General features: G+C 45.8%; 1 protein-coding gene across 1 annotated transcript; it reads right to left on the minus strand.

The window, feature by feature from the left end:
• Nucleotides 1–6036: 6036 nt before the first annotated feature.
• On the minus strand, nt 6037–18470 carry Ccnl1 (cyclin L1). The gene is made up of 11 exons (XM_090338126.1): nt 18124–18470; nt 17725–17799; nt 17065–17174; nt 11561–11681; nt 10670–10734; nt 8889–8988; nt 8680–8784; nt 8462–8603; nt 8139–8250; nt 7767–7865; nt 6037–6815 (listed from the first exon to the last, which is right to left on the minus strand). Exons 1-11 carry the CDS (start codon nt 18409–18411, stop codon nt 6467–6469), a joined length of 1566 nt encoding a protein of 521 aa, XP_090194252.1. The 5' UTR covers nt 18412–18470; the 3' UTR covers nt 6037–6466.
• Between the last annotated feature and the right edge of the window lie 286 nt (nt 18471–18756).

Raw genomic sequence — 18756 nt, forward strand, 5'->3', positions numbered from 1 at the left:
CTTTGGCTTTGGCCCAGAACAGTACTCACCCCTCTGTGCCCTGGTGTGGTAACCTGCTTCCTCTGTGTCTTCCGTGGCATTGCTCAGCTCCTGAGGGAGAATCTGTGTCTCCCACCTCCCAGATTCCAGAGCATTCCCAGCAAGGGAGCAAAGGCACAAAGGCACATTAGGCCCCAGGGAGGCCAGGCGGGATGGGGTCTGGGATGTTTTGCCTCCTTTAGTTCTCTAAGTGCAGGTGGAGCTCTGCTTGGGGCCTGGAGGTGGGGGGAACCTAGAGGTGGGCTCCAGAGGCCTCCTGCCCCCCCCCCACCAACCCGGCACCTGTGGCCTTGCACTGCCCCCCAGTGGCCAGGCTGTGCCCAGACATGTCTGTTAACTTGCTAAATCAAACTCTACTAAAACTGAAAATCTTAACAAAACAACAATGAACATTCAGTAATGAAGCTAACCTGGATCCTACTCATTTTTGTACAAAGATAGCTATAAATTAGAATATTTTTGTGCAGTTACCAGAGCCTGACCTCAAGGCCTTAATTTGTTCTGCTCGGGGTGCTCTACCAGTTGAACCACATCTCCACTTCCAGCTCTTTGGTGGGTCATTGGAGCTAAGAGTCTCAAGGATTCAAACCTAGGTCCTCAGATCTCAGCCTCTTGAGTAGCTAGGATGACAAGTGTGAGCCAGATTCCCAGATCGCTTGCTCTCCCTCCCCCCTCCCTTCTTCCCATTCTTCTTTCTCCTGTGAACACGAGGAGCTTAGGGTCCCCAAGGCCACACTCTGGGGTGAGGGGCACAGTAGACTCCAAACCCTGCCCCTCTCCTTCTTCTTGCTCCTGAGAAGGTGTGAGGAGACAGAGCCGTCTACAGGAGGGGGAGGAAGCATGGAGAAAAAAGAAATCTTCCTCTATACTGTGCAGTGTGTCAGTCTTCCCAGGAGGACAGCCCCGCGGACCCCCCCATCCCCATGCACCTCCCTCCTTCCACTCCCCTCTGAGAGTCTGTGGGACATTGGGACATTCCCCGGCTTGATGGGGCCCAGGGTTCGTGGGGGGCTGGCAGGCACTCTATTCCTGCCTGAGACTGGGCTGGAGGCTGCCCTCTCCTGCTTAGGGACGGCACCCAGGTCCTGAGTTCAAACCCCAGCATTCACACACACAGATACAGACACACAAACACACAGACACACACCGACACACACAGATACACACTCACACACACCAAACTAACAGGGCCTTCCTCCCAGGACAGGTTAGGATGAGTGAGGAGTCTGTGTGCCTGTCACCAGGAGTCCCAGGGGAGGGGCCCAGCCCGGCCCCAGCAGGCCCCTGCCTGAGGACCCACACGGAACATGTTTTGGGGTCCCAGAGAGAGGTCACAGGAGGCCATGCAGACAGCTCAGGTCTCGGTGGAAGAGCTCCAAGCCATGCAGCCATCACTCAGCCGCGCTGTGCTGAGCCTGGTCGGAATTTACTCGGGTGTCTTTATCAATATGACCAGGGGCCAAGGCCCGGTGGCCCGGCCATGGCCCACCCTGACTGGCGGTGGCACGGGTGACTCTGCACACCGTGGAAGTGAGCCACCATACTCTGCTCCTCCTTCAATGCTGACCCGCAGAGGACTGGGTAGACTCAGCGGGTTTCCACAGTCAGGTTCTGAATCTCCGTGGCGTGGCTATCGGGGAGTGAGTGGTGGTTTCAGACCTGGCCTACTGCTTAGCTTGGTCTCCATGAGACACTAATCCCGGGTTCCTTCCTCCTTCGTCTGGTGGGCTCAGTGGGATCGGGCCAGGACTGGGGCTTTTTCTTGTTCAAGATTTGCCAAGTCCCTGCTCCAATCACTTTCCTTTTAGAAGATTCTGGAAGTGGCAAAAGAGGATCACCATTCTCAGCAACCAATATTTATGAAGGCCCCTACAGACGGTGTGGTCAATTCTGAATATGGTCAAAGGGGAAGTTTTTTATTCTGTTGTCAGTAAAAATGCATTTCTCTTAACTTCTAGAAGTTTTCCTTTTCATGGAAAATGAGGTCTTTGGGGGGGGGGGCACTGCAGGCTCAGGCTTTGTAACCCTAGTGTCTCAGGGTGCTGCAATCTTGAGTGTCATGGCTCAAAGCCAGGCTGGGCCAGAAAAATCCATGAAATTCTTGTGTTCAACTAACTAGTGAAAAGTTTGAAGTGGAGGTGTAGCTCAAGTGGTAGAATGCCAGCCTTGAACCTAAGAAGCTAAGGGACAGTGCCCAGGACCCAAATTCAATCCTAGCACTGGCACAAAAAAAAAAAAAGGTACCATGTTGCTTTTGCAAATGAGAGAGTAAATCTTCTGCTTATGTATAATATTTCTTCAATTATCATTTTTGCTTCCATACAGCCTTTCTAAAAATTTTTATACCTTTTTAATGTAAAAGTTTTAAAAATTATTGTATTTCATTGCTGGGGTGATGTTCAGAGGGGTTACAGTTAAATCTTTCTAAATTTTTAATTTATTTCTTTACAACCCCCTGCAGTTACCTTACTTGCACTAAAAATACTTGATCATACATGGGTGACTCGTGACTTTGGCAAACTGTGAATTCAACAGATTGGCATTTTCCCCGAGCCATTTTCCTCCCTTCCTTCCACTCCACCCAGGAAAAAGATCATGCAGATAATGGAGGGGGACCACTGTGACCAGGCTAGGTCCTCCTAGACCACCCCCCGGGGGTGGGGGAAGACTTGGAAAACCATGTGAGGACCCAGACACTCTCTGATGTCCTTTCCCATGTCCCCTCAGGGACACAGTGGTCCTCCCCAACTCCCACAGCATGACGAGGTAGGAGGCAGATGTTTGCAAGGCCTCTGCAGACACGTCTAGTCCCTACAGGAGTTGGCTTAGTGAGGCCTGGGTTTCCTGGTTCACTGCCTCTGACACTTAGTGAATGCTCCATAAAGACTTGAGAAACTGACTTCCATCAATCTCTATTCTCAACAGCCAAAGACCAGAGCCTGGGCACCAGTGGCTCCCGCCTGTAATCCCTAGCTACTCAGGAGGCTAAGATGTGAGGATCAAGGTTCAAAGCCAGCCCGGGCACTCAGGGACAGCACCCACACCCAGAGGTCGTCCCATGACTGACTAAATAAATAAATAAATAAATAATAAATAACTAGGGGTGGAGTTAGAAGGTATAGCTTAAGTAGTAGAGAGCTAGCCTTAATTGAAAACAGCTAGCCAGGCACAGGTGGCTCACATTTGTAATCCAAGCTACTCTGGAGGCTGTGATCTCCGGATCAAGACTTGAAGTCAGCCCAGGGAGGAGAGTGTGTGACTCTTACGTCCAATTTATCACCCAAAAGCTGGAAGTGGAGCTGTGGCTCAAGTGGTAGAGCACCAGCCTTGAGCACAAAAGCTCAGAGACAGCACTCAGGTCCTGAGTTCAAGCCCAATAGTATCAGTACGAGAGGGGAAGAGGAAGAAGAAAAGCTTGTGACAATGAGTTCAAGCCCTAGAATCAATACAAAGAGCCAAGACAAGGTACAAAAACTCTAGCAAGCTAGGCCAGGCACGGGTAGTACTTGCCAGCACCAAACACTGTGCTTCAGTCACTCAATGAATAAAGCAGCCTGTCAGGAGAGGGCATCCACCAGGGCAAGACCTCAGGCAGACAGCTTCCCTGGTGGAGGCCCTGACAGTGTCTAGTCCCTCTTACCACCCGTTCTCACCGTGGGAGGTAACAACTGACACAGGAAAGGATTGTCAGGATCCAGGGGGCACCAGCCTGCCTGCCTGGCCACCTCACAGCAGCATACAATGAAGGGGCCGAAGCTACCGGAGAGCCTCTCATTGTGAAGATGCTGTGTGGAGGCCGGAAGCCCAGGCTTGCCTACGGGGTGGGTAAACTCTACTTAGGGGAGGTACATAGGACTGGCTCACCCACGAAGGAGCAGTGTGAAACCATCACCTCATGGATTTCTTTCTTCCCCACACAGGGGTTCTGAAAGATGTTAGGAGTAAACTGTGCTGCCTGGCAGTTCAGGCCTATAGTCCCAGTGCTTGGGAGGTAGAGGCAGGAAGATGAGGGTTTAAGTTAGTGGGACCCTATCTCAAAACTAAATGACGAATAAAAGAGCTGGGGGCATAGCTCAAGTGAGAGTCCTTGGCTAGCCGGGCAAGGACCAAGATCAAATCTGCACAGGAACATTGTCCATGAAGATAATACAGGTGAACTCTGACGGCACTGGACTCACAGTTCCTCCCCAAACAGGGCTTGCTATCTTTACTGAGCCAGCAGAATTCAGAGAAGACATGCACCCACGCAAGTCAGGATTCAGGAACAAAGTGAGGCTTACACAGGTTTCTGAGGACACTAGTTCCTTTGGCTTATGGGTCAGCTGACGTGAAACGCGAGACCTCTTTTGTCACACGTGGCTCAACAGTGCCCTCTCGTGGCCAAAGCTCTTGACCACACGATGTGTTGTCACCAGACCAAACAGTGCAGCTCTGCAGACAACTGCCATGATAGCGCTGTAGTTCAGCCTCCCCCAGGAGCTTCCAGAGCTATAGGCCAGTCACAAGTGTGGACGTCTGAAAATGTTCATGTGAAAAGGCACGAGGGGCTTCCACTGGGTGACCTGGGGTAATCTGAGCAACAGGATGGTAGTATGGGAGGCAGGAGCATGGCTTAGTGGTAGAGTGCTTGCCTAGCATACACAAAGCCCTGGGTTTGAGTCCTTGGTGCCATAGACACAGAAGCAGGAAGAAGTGCTGTGCCTCAAGTGGTAGAACTCTAGTCTTGAGAAAGTTCAGAAATATCAATTTTAAGGTGAGTGACATAAAAACAAAAACATGAACTAAATTGCCACTGGGCACCAACCCCTCATGTTACTCTTTACGTACAGGTTAAAAAAAAAAATACAAACAAGGCTTGAGCTATCTACTCTTTCAAGTTACCTCACTACTAATTCATGCTAATTCACTTTGCTGTTTTCATAATTTGTAGTTAAGCAAAGCAGCAAAGTGAAGCAGCCTACACTCTGCAGCCTTACACCACAACCTCCACAGTGAGCAAGCACGGTAACCAAGTCTTCAGAATACGCCTGCCTGGCTCATGCCTATAATCCCAGCTATTGAGGAGGCTGAGATCTAGGCAGTAAAGTCTGTATATAAGACTAATCTCTGACCACCCAAAAACCGGAAGTTGTGGCAAGTGGCAGAACACAAGCCTTGATCCCGAAAGCTCAGGGACAGTGCCCCTAACCAACATACATACATAGTTTTAGTAGAGGTGGGTAGTGTTTGCTACTTTGTAACAGCAACTTATTTGCATGCACTTTGTCTGGTGGACAAGGTTAAACAAATGAAGCAAACAAGAAAAAAAAAGCTGGGCTAGGAGCATGGCCTAGTAGTAGAGTACTCACCTAGCACGCACAAGGCCCTGGGTTTGATTCCTAAGTACCACATACACAGAAAAAGCTAGAAGTGGTGCTATGGCTCAAGTGGCAGAGCACTAGCCTTGAACAAATGGTGTCCAAGGACAGTGCCCAGGCCCTGAGTTCAAGGCCCAGGATTGGCTCCTCTCAATGCAGGCCCAATATCCTCAAGAGAAATACTGTAGTCTGGACTTGTTCACTGTTCTACCAGTCAGCTTTAGGGGCCACTGTACCAGCTGGGGTAAGAGACCTCCTGTGATTTGTCTACTGCACAGAAATCATGAAATACTCCAATGACTGGGCACTTTTACTGTCATTCTGGGAATGCGGGTGTGAAAACTGGTCCACTTTAGAACAGTACTACTAGGGGTGAGTCAAGTAGCAGGGTGCCTGCAAAGTACTGTGTAGGAAGTCTAAAGTCTTGAGTCCAAACACCAGTCCCCTGCCCAAGAAGAAATAGCAAAGACTTAAGGAAGAGCAAATCAAAGTTTTAAGTTTAGTTTGAGAATTGGGTGACTCCTGGGTTTTCCTATATGCAGACAATACACAATGGAATTTCCCTCTCCCCCTGCCGAAACCCTGGTTTCTCAGAAAATCAATACAACCATTTTGCTATCTGAAAATCTTGTCTTTAATAATTTATTTAAATAAGATCTGAAGCAGTTTAAAAAAACAAGATTTGTATTTTATTTCTTGTAAAAATCTTTACACATGCAGACAAACCAGTGTTAAGAAAGTATTCACCATCATTTAAACAAATAAACCACTTAAATAGAACAGTGTCTGCAGTTTTATCTGTATAAAAATAAGGTACATTTTTACAGAATTCACGCTCCAGTTCTTATAGCAATAAACAATACACAACTATAATAAAGTACAATCGAACCTGACCATGGTTTGCAATTAGATACTGCTAGGGCATTTTAATGTGCAAAAGAATTTCAACATAGTTCTTTTTGAAAGAAAATGTCCTCAGTGTTTCTAGAGACCTAGTTGGAAAAAAATCAACTCCTAATCCCTGGTGATTGAGTCCACACACCTGGCCGCAGGGTGGAGGCAGTGGGGAGTCAGCGCCTGTGCCTGCCGTGTCCTGAGCGGCTGCCACTGTGGTGCTTGCCTTTGTGGGAGCGCTCGAAGGAGCGGGAGCGCTCCCGCCGGTCTCTGTGGTGGCCCCGCTCGTGCCTATGCTTCTTGGCAGACTCGGTGTGATCCCGAGACTTGCTCTGAGATCGAGAGCGGGATTTTTTCCTTTTATGGCTGTGTCTGTTTGAACTTTTTAAGTCTTCTCGGGTGTGCTTGGCCTTCAGGTGGGGAGAGGCGTGATTGTGGTGGCGCCGAGGGCTCTCACTGTGGCTGCGGGACCGGCTGCGGGATCTCGAGCTATACGTCCCCGACCGGCTCCGCCTGTTGTTGTAACTTTGGAATAATAAACATTCGTGGTTTAGCTGCAGAGGCCAATGGTAGCAATTGTTGCTCATAACAGGTTCAAAGCTCCATCAGTGACACCAAACCAGACACCTGTGTCCCAACCTAAGGAATAACTTCCGACTGCCTACAAAGAATCCCACAGCTCATTTGATACTTCAATCTACCTCCAAACTCAGATAATGCCATGCTCTAAGCCACCTAGGGGTGAGAATCTGGATAAAGAAACAAACCCCAAAACAACATGGGCTACACAGGAAGTGCAAATAGGGTTACTGCCATCCAGGCTGGCCTGGGAAGAGTGAGACCCCTGTTTTTAAAATAAATAAGGGGCCGGGAGTTTGGCCTAGTGGTAGAGTGCTTGCCTAGCGTCCACAAAGACCCAGGTTCAATTCCTTGGTACCATATACATAGAAAAAAAGCCAGGGCCGGGAGTTTGGCCTAGTGGTAGAGTGCTTGCCTAGCATGCACGAAGACCCGGGTTCAATTCCTCGGTACCACATACATAGAAAAAAAAGCCAAAAATGGTGCTGAGGCTCAAGTGGTAGAACTCTAACCTTGAGAAAGTCCAAGGACAGTGCTCAGGCCCTGAGCTCAAGCCCAGGACTGGCAAAAAAAAAAAAAAAAAAAAAAAAAAAAAAAAAAAAAAAAAAAAAAAGCCAGAAGGTGGTGCTGAGGCTCAAGTGGTAGAGCTCTAGCCTTGAGAAAACCCAAGGACAGTACTCAGGCCCTGAGTCCAAGCCCCAACTGGCAAAATAAAATGAATGAATGAATGAATGGCAGAGTGCATGACCCAGATAGTAGAGCCCTTGGCAAGCTCAAGTCCATGAGTTCAAACACGAATGGCACCCTAAAAAGAAACCTATCCTAGCTTAACCTTGGGAAAATAAAGCAGCAAGCTTTCACAAGTCCCAAATAGGACTACTGTGAGGATCTACTTACTGTCTCCTCGGAGTGTGTGATCTCGACCGTGACCGAGTTCGTGACCTTGACTGGCTCACACTTCTGCTGTTTCTGCTTCTCTTGCTGTCTTTTCTTACACTGGGAAAAAGATAAAATGCCTTAGCAGGCTGGAAATGTGGTGTAGTGGTAGTATGCATGAACCCTGAGTTAATTCTTCAGTACCATATATAGCAGAAAGGAAGTGGCACTGTGGCAGAAAGCTAACCTTGAGCAAAACAAGCTCAGGGACAGTGCCCAGACTCTGAGTTCAAGCCCCAAGATCGGCAAACACAAACACACACTTTAGTGACACTATGCATTGCATTAGGTGAGTGCAACAAGATCCCTCATGCCTGTCCTTCCAGCACTCACCCATTGTAAGGGCTTTTGGAAGCCTGTTGTCTGTCTTCTGGTTCCTTTTTGACCATCTTCACACTGATGGAGGCTGGGGACTTCTCTTCAGCTTTTAATTCTCTAGGTGACGCTTTAAAAAGACAAAAGGACCTTACATGAACTAAGCACTGGGCTTAACAGGAGGCTCAAGCTTTCCCAGCACAACTCCAAAGCATCATGCCTTCTTTCAGAGCCAGCTCTGTTTTGGTGAGAAAGTAGCAATAACATTGTTTCTGTTAAGATGCTAAAACTTCTGCAACAATCTTTGCTGACCCCAGCTCCCTGGACCGAGTGTGTCTTACATGGCTTGGAGGCCGGGGAGAAGCCTCCTAGGGTGGAGAGGGCCGGGGTCCCATCTGGATTCAGTCCCTTTGCTTTCAATTTGGCTTCCTGCAAGGCTACTTTTCTCTTCTCTACTTCCTTTTCTAGCAATTCATAGTTAGGCTGTTGGAGGAAAAGGAAGTTAGTATTTCACTTTTAGAGCTGTTTAGACGTTTAGCATCAATGAAACACAAGTCACCTTCTTCCTAGTATAGAGCCTAAGCGTCTCCATGCAGATTTCTTGAATCTCTTCTTCTGTAGTACCAAAAAGAAGAAACCAGTGCGGACGAGTGGGCAGTGGAATCTGAAAGGTAAAGAGAGGGCGGCTGAATCTATGCTGCTTTCCTCAGATCCTCTAAGTGCTGCATCCATTTTCAATTGCCACGCAGTACTGAACACCACACCCACCTGGAGAGCCCTGGCTGCCAGGTAGATGCACGCACACGCTATGGTCTCTGGTTGGAAGCGAACAAAAACATTGGTCCGCAGACTGTCGTTCATGTAATTCCTGAAAAACACATCCACTGTAAGCTGTGCACATACACAAACCAGGGCTTACTAAAATTGGAGACTCAATCTACTTCATTCTTTTTTCTTCTCTTATATTCACAAATTCATACTCTAGCATATAATTAACTCATTTTAAAAAATCAGCAATAATTTAATACAAAGGCCATTCTTGAGTCAGCTTATGTTGCACCAAAGCTGTTATTTTTATTATTGTCCAAATGAAACTTACCCTTATGACTTTCTCAATGTAATGTTCTAAAATGACTTTGTCAATGACATAAGCTTTGTTAATGACATACACCACTCCAACAATACTTCAAGCCATTAATTATTGACCTTCTCTCCTTTATCCACAACGAAAAGCAGTGTCAACCAAGTTCTTTAAAAAAAATTTCAAAATACCGTGACAGGGGTAAAAAGGCATTTTTAAAGCAAGAACCCACAAATTTACATTAAATTAAAAAACTGCTTCAAAAACCCTCGGTAGTAAAGAACAGCAGTAAAGATAAATTATGGCCTAATTCACATAGCTTTTCCCCCCCCAACAAAAGCAGTCAACTACTTCAATCCTATCCCACCCTCTCCACAACTTTACTACATTTAATAGCTTAAACTAGAAACTGAATGGAGCACTTCTTAAAAATTTTTATACCCAGAGAACGAGATGTTTCATTGAACACATTAAAGAGTCACACATTTTATAAAACAATGAAACTATTCTGTTACTTCTATGGAATCCAAAAGAAGCCTGGTCCTACATCATGAATGGTATCTGGCTGGGTGGAGAAGTATAGAACGTAGAAGAATCACAGATGCTGTGCATCAACCGTCCTGGGAGAGGTGTGGACGAACCACACCTCCTTACTCGACTGTCAACAGTTGAGCTGTCAATCATGTATGTACCTGAATCGCAAAAGTCCAAGTTAGCAGCAGTCAGGTAATACTTCTCTTTTACAGCACAGCGTCTGTAAATCAACCCAAAATGGGGACTGCTGCCCAATGAAAAGCTGCAGGCTGTAGCCTCTTTTGATAGAATGCATGCTATACACACCTAAGTAGAAATTTAGTCAAACCTCTAATTAAAAAACAAAAACCAAAAAAAAAAAAAAAAAACAAAAACCAAAAAACAATTTTAATGCATAATGGCTGGACAATATCAAAAATGAACTATTCATTTTGATAGTTACAGGTATACATTAAATACACAGGCATGTTGAATAGTTACTTCTAGAAGCAAATATATACAAATCCTTTGACACCCCGACAGAACTAGAAGATGCTGCCAGATGGATATGGACCACTTCAGTGAATCTCGGATGAGAGCTTGCACTGGATTGGCTGGAGAGCAGGGCAGCCAATCAGGCCATCCTGAGGTCATGGGCTGAAGTGCAGAGGGCAGAGCTCTATGACTTACCATCAGGGACTACCCTTTAATTAAAGAGTAGAAAAAAGAACAAAGTTAAATTGAGTTCTCCATTAAAAGTAATTAGTCAAGCCAAGAAAACAGGAAGCAGAAATAAGCATTATTTACCTTTTGGTCAAAAAACAAAACAAAACAAAAAAGTAACAAAAAACCCCCAAACAAACTTATCTCATTATTTTAGAAAGAGAAAATGAAACTTACTTTATTTCTGCTTCTGTTTTCCTGACTACAAAAGAAATCTAAAAAAGCAACTTACCAGGCAGTCTGAACGAGGGTTTGGTTACGTTCACATTCTAAGACTTGTAAATACATGACAATGATCTGAAGGAAAAGGAAAAACACTGCATTTAGTTGGAATTCCTTTCAGATTAAGCTCAATGAATGAAATAGTGGACAGCACTGGATGTAAGTTTCACATCAGAGGACAAGGAATGAAGACCACCCTAGTGTGTGTGTGCGTAAAAACCACATTTCAAAGCATCTGAAGTGTAGAGGAAAAAAAAAGCCACCAGTTAATAAGACCATGGAGCTGGGTGTTTTACTATGGGTAGGTAGTGTTACATGTCTCAAAGTCAGGCTTTAGGCTTTTATAAAAAGGTGGTGGAAGGAGGGGTTGCAGTTAAGAGGCTTTATACTCTACCGTGGAATTTCCTATAGTGCTAGGACTAATGACTGCAGTAAGCAGTGACCATTATCACATTACATCATGACATTAAAACGGCACAGTTTCTCTCAAGTGTTTCTGGGGAGTGGTCACCTCACTCCCCTCTCAGTCAAATGTGCCAATGTCAGTCTCAACAGTGGGATAAAACACAAGTTTTAAGTTTCACTCCACTTACGCTTATGTTTCTACCCAGCAACAGCTGGAGCGGTCGTCTGCTATCAGTGTTCACTAGTGATTAGCAGTGAAGGGCACCACCCAGGAGCAGCAAGCCATGAGCCAGGTGGGGCGCTCCCCACCGTGGTGCAGAATGAGGCAGACTCCACCTCTGAGTTGAAAAGAACTTGCTATCTATGATTCCACGACTCTGTCCTCAAGCCCACTGCACTGGTCAGCATATAAGCAATTACATTTCTTAATACAAGCAAAGCTCCATTTTCAATCCCTAATACTTACAAGATATTCTTTCTGCAGTCTCCAACTCACCTTATGGGGGTGCTTGACGTGAACACAGAAGCCCAGCTCCTTCAGCACCCTCCGTTCTGCCTTGATAACTTGGTTTTTGGTGTTAATGTAGTTCTGGTCAAGGACCAGAGGGCTTGGAGTCCTGGTTTGTAAGAAATAAAATCAAAACTGTTTTGCACATCCAAAAACTTTATTTGTGGCAGCTCCATTTTCCCTTCCAACCAACTATTGGCAACAGAAACCAGCTTTCTAAACTCCTGGGAACAAGTCAAAGCATTCATCTTGTGCTGTCCAAGTTATGCTAAGTATTACATACTCCTAAACGCATTAACTCAGCTGTCATTGGTGGTGGATCTGGAATTCTTGTTATATCTTACCTCAGACTCTTGTGATAACTAGTGCTGACATGGATAGTTTACTACTCACACCCTGTTAAGTCTCCACTCTCTCCAACAACAAATACTAACATGTGCTCAGATGCATTTACAGTAAAGTCTTAAGTCACAATATTATAAAGTATTAATCCTTGGCTACTTTTGCCAAGGATTAGACAAAATAAAAGCTATAAAATAAAAGCTAAGTCTGATCTCCCTTGGGAGGCAACTGGCTTAAACCAATTCTTCTAAGAATATACTTCTGCTTATAAAGTCTAAAAATTAAGATTTAGCTCAACTGTCAAAGAAAACCTCAATACAGTTTAAAAATGACTTGTAAGATGAAAGTCTAATTTGGTTAGCTGTGCTTCTGCCCCAGTGTGTGACACTTGTGACTGAGAGATGAGATGGTCCTTCAGTCAAAACCCTGAAGGCCTCAGTAAACTTTCAAGTCTCTACCATGTCAGCTACACATGGGGGGACAGGCCTATAGGAAGGGCACAGATTTAAATGGTTTTTGTGAAAATCCGTCATCTACAGAAAACCACAAATGGTTTCATGGAAATTTGGCCTTGCCATGCCATGCTCCTGCATCAGCTGGCATGTTTAGGTGTGGGCCGCTATCTATGCCCACTTTCAACTAGTTTTAAGTGATGTTACAGAATACAACATTTTAAGTCTATGAAATTACCATGTCCCTTGATACATTCTTCAATCTAATCAATAAAAAATGCACTTTAGTTAAGAGACACTGGTGACATGAAAATATTGTACATATTCAATTCTTTTTAAGCCAAATGACTTTTTCGTGTCCTTTGGACAGAACATGGTGTATTCAGTCTGAATACATACCGTAATGCACAGAGACTCAGAAAACTGTATCTGGTATTTACAGACAGCCCTTGTAGATGATAAAGCAACTACAAGTGAGCTGCATCTCCAACAGCTCTGGGGACTGGTTACCACCATATTTTGCTTACTTTCTCACAAATGCACTACTGGCTATTCAATTTTCTTTTTATAAAATTACGTTAAGCAACTTAAAAGCTGGCAGAGGAAACAGGATAATGGGAATATATTTGTTCCTTAAATTTCAGTTTCCTGCCATATAGCCCACAGGGTATAAGGGATGAATGGAACACCAAGGAGGTGCATGGGCAGCCTGAATGGAAGGCTATGAAAGCCTCTTTGGAATAAGAAATTAAGCTTACTACAGATGAGAGTAACCAGCACATTCCAAAGATTTTATGTTTACCATTTTCCAATTTTTATCTACATTTTATCTGGAAAAATGCACTTCAGACTCAACTCACACTCACGACTGATTCACTAGTGGCTTTCCCTTCAACCAGCATTAGGAAATCAAGACTCTACCAAAACCTCTCTATAAAAATGTTATTTATGTAAGCAAAGCTCTCGGGTTTTTTTTTCTCTATTTACATTAATCAAGCATAATCATACCCCTTACTAAAAAAAACTGCCTCAATCAAGAGTAGCCTTTAAATAGTGACAAAACTTCTTGTAATAATCAAGCAGCTAAGCACTTGTTAGAATTGTGGCTACTGCTTAGTCCCAAATTAGGCTTCATCACTATGTAATTTCAGATCCCTCTGCTTCAGTTATTTTCCATCCACTCTGCCATGATTACGTATACCCCCTCCCTTTTTTTGGCACTTGCCAAAAACCTCAACTTTAAAAACAGATTGAAGATACTTTAGGTACATACAACTTAAATGGTAGAGGGCATGCCTGACAAGCTCCAGGCCCTGAATTCATTATCCAAACAACAAGGAAAATAGGTTGAGAAATTAAACCCATGTTGTTACCTATAATTCAATTACATAGTTAAAATGCCTGCTCAGACTACTTTTTATAATAGATACACAAACTGATACTGTCATTTTGTTCAAAATGACAAATCAAGGCTCAAAAACAAGTTTATTACCTTACAAAAATGTGGTAGGAACAGAAAAATTTCTCTAAAGCAACAAAGATTCCAGAGACTCAGCAAGAACTTTACAACAAAGTATCAATAAAATTACATCTTGCAGCAGTACATTGAATTGAGGCTTGCTCCAATTTCTTGGCAATAGGAGAACTTCCTCAATACAAGGAAGTTTAAAATCTCTGGAGAAATTCTACCTTCCACACCCTCCTCAGCTTATATGGCTCTATAGGATGGAGGAGCAGGCATCACCAGACTTCAAGAGTTTGTGCTCTACTGTCTGAACTTCACGCCCAACTCCTGGAGGTTTCTATCCTTGGTTTATCTAATTCATGTGAGAATAATCTTCAACTTTTAAGAACTCTTGGCCATTGTTGAAGTTTCTAGTAACTTTAACATGATTGCAATATAGTAAAACAAACAAAAAAACATAATTAAAGCGCTCCAAATATGATTAGTCTTGCTCATGTGTTGTTTCAAGGGCAGGCTTTGGAGCAATGACTTCGAGAAAACATACTTTATTAATAAAGTATTAATAACAAGGTGGGTCAGAGCCAAGCAGATAGACTTTGCTGCTCTCAAGTGAGTTCGTCCTCTAGGGGGATTTATCCAACTGAAGGCCCTTTGTGGAGCCACAGAAATTGTCGTAGGTGGTTGCCAGAGCAGTAACAACATCACTTTTATGGTTTATATATGTTGAAATACAGCAGTCACCGGTTAATAGTATTAGAAAATTATCTTTTATTAGGTAATATTTGTGAATGAATATGGCTCCTTAAAAAGTCACTTTTTAATTTACTGTAAATACACTACTATATTTTACATTCTATTTGAAGCATAATTCACTGATTATATGACTTTCCAATTAAGTAAGGCCATGTGCCCTGAACTTTAAAGACAGTCATGAAATTGCCATAAAAAAAACTAAGAAAGGAAGGAAGAAAAGAAGAAAGAGGGGGAAGCTGGGTGCCAGTGGGTCACACCTATAATCCAAGCTACTCAGGAGGCTGAGATCTGAGGGTAGTGGTTCTAAGCCATATTGGATGGATGGCTAAATTTGTGAGACGTATCTCCAACTAGCCAGCAAAAAGCTGTAAGTGGAGGTGTGGTTCAGGTCGTAGAGCACCCAGTCTTTGGAAAAAGTTAAGCAAGAGCAGAGTATGAGGCCCCAAATTCAAGCCCCACTACTGGCACAAAGACAAAAACTTGGAGAAAAACGACTAGGTATTAGCACTTAAAAAGCAAAAAATAACCTCTAGGTCATTTCAGTGTGGAGCCAAGACTGAAAATGGCGGTCTAAACAAGGCTAAAAGTCTAAAGGCCACGTAATGGTCAAGGTCATAGTCACATACAAACTAGACTGAAAAACAGCATCAAGACAATTAGTAATGCTTCAGCTAGCTAAACTATCATATTGATAATACTTTCAGTGATAACCTATACCAAAAAGCATGAAGCTATTGTTGAAATAACTTGGACAGCAAAGACAAAAGCTTTTAACAAGAAACAGGAGTTTTTCTAAATGGTTCACCAGTGGCCAACCTGTTAGTCCCCGATTCCAGTGACCTATTCTCAGAGCACTGGCTTCTCCTTGGGGATTTTCGATACTTCACTCACTGTTGCCATGACGACAGCTTCATCTCTATGTACCACTCCACATCACCCAGGCTTTGGTAAATGTAGCTGGTCGCTGTATAGTCGGTTGCAAGGGAAAAAAGAGTTGAAGTTAATAACATATACAAGCTACATGTCTGAGTAAACTTGTAATATGCATAGAAACACTTATATCCTGTTTTTGTTTAAAAAAGAGCTTCCATGCAATTAATTCCTTAAAAAAGTTTCATGCTATAATAAGACTAAGATTGAAACAATGTTAATTTCTCGGAAATAATGACCAAAATGGGATTATATCCAAGTCAGTAAAATGGGTTTATTTTAGATTCCAAGATTTTAGTTAGAACCTATTCTGACATCAAAGAAGAAAACAAGCCTTGCAGAAAAGCTTCAAAAGACAACCTTGGGATTAAACAGCAGCTAGCTCAATGATTCAAATACTACCAGAAAACTTCCTTCAAACACAAGCCTCCTGAAATGCCTATTATTTTAAGTACCTTAAAGACATCACAACTACAAACTTAAAACTCAGACCATCTCTTTGAAGATGTCCCATTTCTACAGATTCCTTATCAAGGGCTAAAGACACTTGAAAATAAGAAGTTGCTCTATTCTTCAGCACAGAACTAGGAAATGCTTCTAGCATTTTCCCAGACCATTTACCAGTCTGGAAGCGACTTTACTCTCTGCCTGTCTGAGTAACATGGTCTATTACTGCCGCACAGACTGGGGCAAGACTGCTTCTGAATGGCTTGGCCTCCCCAGAACCAGTTCACAAAACCACGTAGTCCTTTTACAGCTTCCTGGAAACTCACACTACACCTCACTAGAACCCCAGAGCTCATCTATACCTATACTCCTGCACTTGGGCAGCAAGTACTGTGAACAAAGCCACTGTAGACACAGAAAGGGGGTGTTGCCTCAGAGGCCCAAAGGTGCCCAACTATGTCCACCTCCAAGTGGACACTATTTCAGACTGGATATATGGAAATGTAACCCAATCTTGTGCGTTTTAACTAACACTGAGACCGCATCTGACCCCAACAAAACATCTCTTCAACCCCTCGACTTCAAACTTTTTTATCATCCTTCAGATGTGGAATCATGCAATATAGCACAGGCGGTTCAGTGTCAAGTTTTAACAAGAGCCAACCTCAATCCACACAACACTGACTTACAGAAGACAATCTACGCAAAACTTTGCCACAATTATTAAACTACAGTGCTTAAACAGCCACCCTGCACAGTCTTTCAGAGAGGGGAGGGAAAAATAACTTACAGAATACACTCACACTTGAGCCCAACGTACTCCCTTCCTTGTTTTATCTGAAGCCAATGGACTGGCCTCACAGCACTGCTAGGATTGTCCACAAACGCAACTGCCTCTACAAACTTCAGATAGCTGGTTATTCAGGTGTTTGGGTGGGATTTGTTTTCTTTCAAATTAAACACCGGTATTCCTATGTGAATTTCAATACCTAGAGTCAGTTTTGCTTTGCTTGTGAACTGACTTGAAAGAAAAGATGTTTTGATGATGGGTGCAGTTAGTTAGCAATAGCAACAGTTACTCATGTCAGTCACGCCAATCTTACCTTTTTCCTCTTAACTGGCGGAGGTGGTGGAATACATTAATGACATCTCTTATCCTCCTGGGAGCTTCTTCGATTTTTGATGCAAGATTAATACAGGCCATGGCAACGATCTGTGGAAATAGAAATCACTGCTGCAACCACCGCACCATGAAGGAAATGGGGGAAAAGGACTATTCTTCCTAATCAACAGAACTTCTCATCCAAAAACTTTAGAGCTTCGTAGGACAGGCTTTGGAAAAACAGAATTACTCGTTTAGACAACCCGCTTGGGTACCACACTTTCTTTCGGACTAGTACTTGGAACTTAGGGCTGTAAACTTTTTAGCTTAAGACCAGAGCCCTACAATTTGAACCACCACACCACTTGCGGCTTTTCCTGAGTACTTTATTGGAGAAGTCTCAAGGACTTTTGTGTCGTGCGGGCTTCAACCCGCGATCCTCATCCTCAGATCTCACCCTCCTCTTACTGCTCAACTCCCAAGTCCCACAAAGGGAGCTGACTCCCTTGCTAGGAGGCCGCGTGGGCTCAGAATCCATTTTCTAGCTCCGGACACGACACCTCGGAGGCCCGCGTCCCGGCGAGGGAGGCACAAAGCCGCCCAGCCACTCCCTGTTGGGGGAAGCGGCCCCACTTCCGGCCGGCCCGCCCGCGCCGCTCACCTCGAAACTGTGCTTGACGAAAGACTTGGAGTAGAAGAAGCGGTGGAACAGCACCTGCCCCGTCGCCATCGCCACCTGCAACAAGGGAGACCGGAAGCGCAAGGGTCAGGCGGGCCCGCTCCAGGCGCCGCCGCCATTTTGTGCGGCCGCCGTTCGTTCGCTCGCTCGCTCCCTCCCTCCCCCACCCCGTCCCGCGGGCCTCCCTCCCTCCGCCCGACCGCCCGGCGGTCCGAGGGCTCCGGCAGCCCCCAGGACGGGGCTAGACCGCCTCCCCGGGCCCCGAGACCACGGAGGGGCCCGGCCTCCTCACAACCCCGCGGCCCCCCGGGGCCTGGCCTCCCCAGGATCCCGGCCGAGGCCCACGCCGCCTCCCGGGGCCCGGCACGCCGCAACACCGACCTGCGGTAGCCGGAGGAGGATGCCGGCGGCCTGGATGAGCTCGCAGCCCAGAATGCGCAGGTCCGTCTCGCTGGGCAGGTCCAGCCCGTCCTGCATGGACGGGGTGGGCGACAGCCGCTCCTCCGGGATCAGCGAGTGGTCGATGGTGAGCGAAACTTCCGAGTAGAGGCGGTCGCCGATCAGGATCCCTCCCGTCGTGGTCGTCGTGGTCGCCGTGCCCGAACTGGAGCCGCCCGCGCTCGGGGCGGCCGACGCGGCGGCGGAGGTCGGGTGAGGCCCGGACGCCATAGTCTCTGCGAGCTGCACGCACGCCCGACGCAGGCGGAACCCGAAACCAGACTAACCAGCGTCCCCGGCGCGGCGGAGAGACTCGTGACCCGCTGCCGCCTCACGCCGCGTGCGCCTCCGCCGTGACGTCACCGCGTCGGGCGGTGCTCCAACGAGTCCCCCCTGGCTCCGCCCCTCACGTCGCGCCCGGCCCCACCCCGCCCGGCGACGCCGCTAGATTCGCACGTGCGCGTGCGCGCGGGAGTTCGCGCCGTCTGCGGACCCGCCGGCTTGTGGCTCCGCCTCCTCGCGGTGGAACCGGACCAGTGGCCTGGCCGGATCCTCGGAAAATAGGAATGGGAGCGT

The sequence above is a fragment of the Megascapheus bottae genome, chromosome 1 (assembly GCF_031878675.1).
Source record: "Megascapheus bottae isolate mThoBot1 chromosome 1, mThoBot2.hap1, whole genome shotgun sequence".
Classification (NCBI taxonomy): domain Eukaryota; kingdom Metazoa; phylum Chordata; class Mammalia; order Rodentia; family Geomyidae; genus Megascapheus; species Megascapheus bottae.

Excerpts from the sequence above, each read along its gene's own strand:
- Ccnl1 (XM_090338126.1), bottom strand. The coding sequence starts at position 18,411 with ATGGCGTCCGGGCCTCACCCGACCTCCGCCGCCGCGTCGGCCGCCCCG. Across the intron at positions 10,735-11,560 it reads ACGTCAAGCACCCCCATAAG|ATCATTGTCATGTATTTACA; the intron begins GTGAGTTGGAGA and ends CTTTTCCTTCAG. Across the intron at positions 8,785-8,888 it reads TGGCAGCCAGGGCTCTCCAG|ATTCCACTGCCCACTCGTCC; the intron begins GTGGGTGTGGTG and ends TTTACCTTTCAG.